This window comes from Ursus americanus, chromosome 11 (assembly GCF_024610735.1).
Source record: "Ursus americanus isolate L20-20 chromosome 11, mUrsAme1.1.p, whole genome shotgun sequence".
NCBI classification, from domain to species: Eukaryota; Metazoa; Chordata; class Mammalia; order Carnivora; family Ursidae; genus Ursus; species Ursus americanus.
Window position 1 is genome coordinate 60304687 of NC_142137.1, and position 7528 is coordinate 60312214.

Sequence of the window (7528 nt, forward strand, 5' to 3'; positions counted from 1 at the left end):
GCTGTGTAACGTATTCTGAAATAAGCCAGAGCTTATCTACCTAGGAACGGGTCTTAAAAACAAACAAGAAGAGGAAAGGAGCGTGCTATCATTCAAAAATATTTGACTTGCTGGGGCACCTGGCTGGCTCAGGCGGTTGCATGGGACTCTTGATCTCGGGGTTGTGAGTTTAAGCCCCATGTTGGGTGTGGAGATTACTTAAAATCTTTAAGGGGAGCCTGTGTGTCTCAATCGGTTAAGTGTCTGACTCTTGATTTCGGCTCAGGTCGTGATCTCAGGTCATGAGATGGAGACTGGCATGGGGCTCAGCACAGGGTGTGGAGGCTGCTTGAGATTCTCTCCCTCTGCCCCTTCCCCCCCCAACTCGGTCTCAAAAAAAAAAATTCTTTAAAAAAATTCGACTTGCTGATAAAGAACAAGATAAAGGTAAATTTAAATTATCATCATAAAAATGTAATAAATCAATGTGAGGTACCTTAGAAACACTGATTTCTTTTGAAAACTAAACATACTTGGTCAGATCTACAGAGGCAAAATAAGATTCATACCAATTTTGATGAAGCAAATCAAGTTAAGATATTTTATACAGATAAGAATATTGTTAAGTAATCTGATTTATAACCCACTGCTATGAACGCAGCCTTAATAACAAGGAGATTCTGGAATCTGGCTCTGTACTGTGTGGGCACAAAGGACATAATGGAGGTTGAGAAATTAGCAGAGACTCCTGAAGTCAGGACACAGAAGTGAGGCCAGACTAAGGGAAGAGGCTTAAATACTGTGTGTCGAAATCCATGTGGCTGGTTTGTTTTTGTGGTTTTCACTTTTTTTGTGCGTTCTTCCTAATTGTAACACTTCAGGAAAAGATTATTCACAACCCCAAACTGATTATCATCATTTTTGGTGTATACCGTTATAGTCTTTCTCTATATGAGCTGATGATAGTAAGAAAGAGGTGGCATTTACTGGGTGATTCCTTTGTACTGGGCACCAGGCTAAGTGCTCATGAGCCTTATAATGTCACTCAACTTTCACAAATCTCCGAGGTAGGTATTATCATCTGCATCAGACTCAGGAGGAAATGAGAGTCAGGGGCTTAGTTGCCTAAGATGATAGAATTGATAAATTTGTCAGTTCAGAGGTCAGCCCAGATCTTTCTAAATATACTTTGGGGGTCCACAAAGTGTATTCCAATTACAGGAAATATAAATCTACATCCTGAATTAGCCTACTAACTTATTAATATGTTGTATTTATTGATATTTATTCATATATTCTAGCATTGCCCATGTTACTACATAAACTTCACAGCTGCCATTTTAATTTTTAACCTCTGGTATTGGACTTTTACTTTATCATTTTTTTTCACCATTATAAATAATGCCACAATAAATTTTCTTGCTCCTACTTTTTCTTTAGCATGGATCACTTTCCTATAAAAATATCCCAGAAGAACAAATGACCATTTTAATGGTCTCTGCTACATATTTCCTGCGAGACACTTGGACACAGCTCCACAACTCACGTGTGGCAAGGCTTTGGGCAGTTTACTTTCTCTCACAGAGCCTTCTGGTACACCGGGGATTATAACAGAACCTAGATCTTTAGCTGTCGTGAGGAGAGTGAGCTCATGTGTCTAAGGACCTTATAATAACGCCTAGCACCAAACTCAATCAGTGGCCACAACAAACACGGCTGATGGGTTCTGCTATAAATTTGTGCCACCCCATTCCACCTGCCCCGTCATTTCATGACATTTTTATTCACCTCAAATGGCCCCCTGACAAATTCTCAGCAACAGCTTTCCTAAACGATATTTACGTTCAGTTAGCCTCTGTATACTCTCAAAAGCTAGAAAAAGGCAATTCGAGAAGGGAAAAGGTAGAAGTTTCAGAAGCATAAAGAGCTGCAAGAGGTTAAGCACCTAGGCAAGGCAAACACAGGGCATGTGGGTAGGTAACCTTTGCCTTAGCTGCAAATGAGGGCACCTCAGGATCTGAGCTACACCCTTCTAGTTTCCATGTTGCTGGGTATCTGAAGTGTGTATACAACAGTGTTTTCCAGAATGAAGACCAAGCCCTGTGACCCTGAGGTCACCCATTTGATCCCTAACATCTACATAATTGAATTCCCAGACAAATTCCCTAGGGAAGAGAAGGGCAAAGAAGGAAGCAGGAGAAAAGTGACTCAGAAACTCCTATTAGTAAACCTTTTTTTTCTTCTAATTTCCATGTTTATTTTCCTTTAATTTCCCCTAGCTTATAAGAAAGCTTCCTTTGGTGATGTTGGTTTCTTCCAGATGTGCAGTGAGAACAAGAGAAAGGGAATTTGTTTCTTCGCTGCTGGTATTTTTTAGTCCATGTTTGAGCAAAGAGGAAGGATGTGTGTGTAATAGCCACGGGGCAGGCTCAGAGAAGCTGGCAGAGGTCCAAGTGAAAGCGTCTCTTGCTTTTGCTTCAGGGAGAAAACACTGGGGTTCTTCCAAATGTCTGCCTCAGGGCTGAGCAGTCACAGGGTGACCTTTGATGTCAGCTCTCCTGACAAGGGTCCTGAGCTTTCTCTCAGGTGGAGGTGGGCCCTTGTGGACCTGGTTTCCCAGACCCTTCTCTTTGGACCTGTGGGTTTTGGAGACTCCAGATTTCCAAAGTGGCTGAAGCTACCCCCCGCCCCCAATCTCGCTATATCATTATGTTATCATAAATCAAAGAGCAACAGAATGCAATCAAACACACAGCCAACCACACATGGGCCCAATCAAGGTTTTATTCCCTCAACGGCTTTAATCTCCAACTGCCACAATTTTTTTTGTGCCTCCTGTATGTGCCTTGACTGTCATTCAGGGCATCTGCAGCAAGTACAACCATAGAATGAAAAACTTCATTGTTAACTCTTTTAAAAAGAGACGTGCCTTCAACTTTTTTATTTTCAACTAAAATCAAATCCCTTCCTTTCCCTCTTTACAATCAGCCGGACCCACTTCAAAATTCCCAACACCAAGTTTCCCTTCTCATCTCGTCTGATGAAAGCCACTGCACATGGAATCACGAGTCGTGAGGGCCAAGCTAAGAAACGGGTGTGCTATGAACAGTCTGGCATCTAATTAGATTTTGCTCCTGCGATTACTTGCCACAAACTATGACTTACAAAAATCTGAGCCTAAAATAAACTTTTTTTTCTTTTTTTTGCTTCGAGCTTTCCTCCTCCTTTAAATCGAATTTCTGTGAATCCTCTCAGATCAGCCTCCCTCCCCAAGGCTAGAAAAATTCCAGAAGCAGACCATGGTGCCCTCTTCTGCCCAGTCTTCCAGGGTTTCTCAGAAACCACCTATAAAACAGCAATCAAAGCCACTCCTCTGGATGCTCGCGAACTAAAACAACTTGGAACGAGCTGTTCCATTTCCCACTTGGCTGTACTGCCTAAGCGGTCTCCCGGATGCAGCCACCCAACAGGTGCCTGGGCAGCAGGACCCAGAGGTCTGGCCCAGCCTCCTCCCGCGCAGTGCTCACCCTTTCGAGCCGAGGCTTCCAGGTCTTCCTGCCCTCCCTCCAGGGCGCGGCTGAGGCTGTAGCTGCTGTAGCCGCGGTGCAGCGCGAACTTGCAGACGCTGCGGCCGCGGGCGGTGCAGTTGAAGAGGTAGCAGCCGAGCGCGGCGGCGGAGGACGCGGGCCGCCGGGGCAGCTCCACCACGGCCACCGAGCAGCGCGGCTCGGAGCAGCAGGCCGCCACGCACTGCCGCCAGTCTCGCACCGCCGCCGGCGCGGTCAGGAAGCTGGCGCCCGCCGCGAGGGAGTCCTTGGTGCGGATGATGGCGTCCGGCATGGCGCTGTAGCCGCCGCCGCCCGGGCCCGGGCAGCCCTCCTGGGGGGGGCCACCGCCCGCGCGCAGCTCCAGCTCCAGCTCCTCCTGCGGCCGCTCCTGCTGCAGCTGCCGGCGGAACTCCTCCAGCAGCTGCTCCACTCCCGAGAGCTGCGCGTGCAGCTCGGACAACGGCTCGGAGGGCTGGCCGGCCGCGCGGCCGCTCGGCAGCCACAGGCAGAGCAGCAGCAGCCCGCGCAGCGCCCGGTGCCGCGGCGGCCGCCCGCGCCCCGAGCCCGCGCTCTCCCGGGCGGCGAAGGCCATGTCGGCCGGTAGCTGAGGCAGCGAGCCTAGGCGGGGCAGCAGAGCGGGAGGAAGGCAGGCGGGCCCTAGGCCCTGGCACCTCACAGCACGGCCTCCCCGGGGCCCGGCTGAGCCCCAGAGGCCGCGGGCGCGCGGTCGCCGGCGGGAACCGCAGGAACCGGAGGCATAGCCGGCCGGGCCTGGCACCGCCGCTCGTGCTTTCTGGAGGTTTCCGGGAAAGCCGGCGCCTCTCTGCCGAGACCCGGACTCACTCTGAGGAAGCAAGACGGCCTCGGCGTGGATCAGCACCCGGCCTGTGAACAGCTGCCTCTGCTGGAGCGGAGGCGCGCCAAGCCCCGCCCAGCGCCCTCCCGCCCCGCGTGCGGCCCCGCCCCACCTCCCACCAGCTCCCTCCCTCCTGCGTGCGGTCCCGCCCCTTGCTCCCGTCGACCCTTGCCACCCACTGCCTTCTTTCGCAGGCTCCTCCCAAGCTGGGAGAGCGCGGGAGGGAGACCTGGAGTGTAGGTGTCTAGTGGTCTGTACTTAGAGTGCATCTGCGACCGCGGCCCTCCGAGTCTGGGCGGTGTTTGTGCCTAAACCCGCTCGGCTTTATTAACACGCGAGACCTGCTCGGGTGTCAGCACAAAGGGGAAGCTCAAATCTTTGTGACTTTAGGGTCTGCTTTAGAAAAGAGACTTGAACTGGGGAACCACCAGACACAGTCTTCAGGCCTCCTCCATCGTCCCCGATTGTTGACACATTGGGTTCCCCAGATGTACTTGAATAGCACAAGGCGGTCGATGCTGTTGAAAAATATAAAAATCAAGTAGTCACATTCAGTCATATTTCTACAGACATACCAGAAATCTGAACACAGCCAATTATGAGGACCCGATGAGCTCTCTCATATATAGCATGTAAAGAGGCCTTCAGCTTGGATCATGTAAGATGTGAAGATAGTGAAGATATATTTTATTTAATTAAACTTAGCAGATAACCTTTTCCTTTATTGAGATTCCCTTGACATAACATGTTAGTTTTAAGTGTAATGATTCAACATTTGTATACATTGTTGAAGGATCACGACAACATCTGTCACCATACACAGTTCTAAAACTGAGCAGCAGTTTTGTTTTGTTTTTTTTAAAGATTTTATTTATTTATTTGAGAGAGAGCACGAGCGGGAGGGGCAGAGGGATACTAGAGAGAATGTCACGCTGACTTTGCACTGAGCCCAGCGTGGGCTAGATCTCCCACCCTTTGTGGGTGGATCACATGACCTGAGATCTTGTCCTCAGGGGAAACCAGGAGTGGGTGGCTTAGCCGACTGCGCCACCCAGGGGCCCCAAAGCAGTAGTGTTTTAAACGGCCTAATAAGTTATGAAAATCCAGTCCAGTGGAAACCACAGCTGAGAGTTGTAAATGCCTGCCAGTGGCTTCTACATCTTTATTAGTTCAGTCTCCACTGATCGTTTTTGTCCTGATTATGGATCACATTTTCTTGCTTTTTGGCATGTCCAGAAGTTTTTTTGATTGGATGCATGAACATTGTAATTTGTACGTGGTTCAATGTCATTTTTAGGAGGGAAAGAGAAAATAATTGGAGAGGAAAATAGCATTTTCTGATATGTATGTATATATATATATTTTAAATATTAGAGCTTATATTTAGGAACCCATTGCTTTCAGTTCTAGAACAGAGGAGGACATAGAACTAGAGGGTAAAAATACAAAAGAAGAAACAAGAAAAAAAGTCCAGTATTTCTTGCTATTTCATGGAAAGGACAGTTCATAGAATTCATGAGGTTGTGTATAGGCATGACTCTGAAGTGGAAATACTGGCCTCTTCGCCCTACAGGGAGTGGCCCACTTCGGGTTACAGGTTCTTCCACCTCTGAGATATTCACCCCACACAACGGAACCTAGTTAACGATGTCCTCGACAGCATAAAGATGTCACCTTAGACCTCAGAGAGCTCCAGTAGGCTTATGATAAGGAGAAAGTGTCGCTAGTGATAAACATGGATCCTGAAGGTAGCGTTCAAATCTTCTAAATACTAGCTACAATAAAAATAATTATTAATATGAAAAATAAACATGTATGATAATAGGAGATAGCATTAATAATTGTAATGATTTCAAAGTTTGGCAAGCACTTTCAGGCACATGATTTCATATGGCCTTCATAGAGATTTTCAGATGGGCACAGGACCATCACTCCTGCCTTTGGGAGAGTGGAAGAGAAGTCAGTACAGAGTGAGATCCAGCTCACATGTTCCATGGGGAAGATAATGAGCGAGATTGGGAGGGACAGCGTTTCTCGGGAGCATTCATTTCCAATCCTGCCAGCACTGCTAAAGATTCCCCCTCTCTAACTTCACCACAGGGTCCTTTTGAGAGAAGTGGAAATGACTGAATGTGTTTACCATTAACAGTAGTTAATGGTTGGTTATTTCTGGGGTGTGAGATGGGAATAGTGGAGGGGGATATGCACTTTTTTACTTCATAAGACTTCATATCAGTTGAAATTTTTATAATGAGCTTCTCATAAAGTATTTTTCATTTAAAAAAAAAAAGAGCACGCTCTTTCTTCTGCTGTAGCCATAATAAAGGGGTTGGATTTATCCTACAAAGTTAGATGAAAATTTCAGGAAAAAAAAAAAAAGAAAGAAAAAGAAACAATGTGCTTCAGACATCAGATAACAGGCAGCACAAGACCCAGGAGAAGGGATACTAAGGAAGTGATCCTTCTGATTGCCCTGGCTTCCTGTCCCGAGAGGGATTCCAAACTGCAGGGCGGGGAGGGCAACCCAAAGGGAGCCTGGCAGTCTCTCTGAGCAGAGAAAATGGAATTGAGAATCAGGGGGGCCAGGTGGCTAGAATCCACAGAGCAGAGTACCAGAAGGGAGAGAGCTGTGCAGAGATTCTGGAGGCTTGCAGAGGCCCCCCTCCCCCAACCCAAGCCTTCACCTGAGTACTGGGCAAGTGCAGGCATGTGAGGAAACTATCCAAGGCCAGAGAAAGAACCACTGGGAAAAGAGCGGGCAGAACAATTTCCCAGCTGCACAGGCCTGGAAATAGTTGATGTTCTGGGCAGCCTGAGTGGAGAAACCTGTAATTCCAGGGTGCAGTGGGAGGGAAGGATTACAAGGAAGTGCAAGGATACTTTAGCTGGCAGGTGATAGATAGACGTTCATGCTTTGACTGTGGTGATGTTTCACTGGTGCGTGCCTATGTGAAGGCTCATCAGATAGTATACTTTAAGCAGATAGAGTTTATTGTCTTCAATTACACTTTAATAAAACTGAAAAAAACAGGTCTCATTGCATAGTGTATTAAGAGGGAGATTTGGGCTGATTATGATTTGTGATAGAGGAAACAAATCATTTATCTCCAAGTTCTAGTTTCTCTCCTTTCATTTTTATCAGAAA

The 7528-nt window shown here is 47.4% G+C and overlaps 1 protein-coding gene across 3 annotated transcripts in view; it reads right to left on the reverse strand.

Annotated features, from left to right (window-relative positions):
- Nucleotides 1-4429, reverse strand: part of LRP11 (LDL receptor related protein 11) — a 46510-nt gene extending 42081 nt beyond the window's left edge. For all 3 annotated transcript variants that reach the window (XM_045805338.2, XM_045805337.2, XM_045805339.2), the window contains exon 1: nt 3507-4429. In XM_045805338.2, the coding sequence (XP_045661294.2) occupies nt 3507-4119 (613 nt within the window). In that variant the 5' untranslated portion in view covers nt 4120-4429. The remainder of the gene's footprint in view (nt 1-3506) is intronic.
- Nucleotides 4430-7528: the final 3099 nt, after the last annotated feature.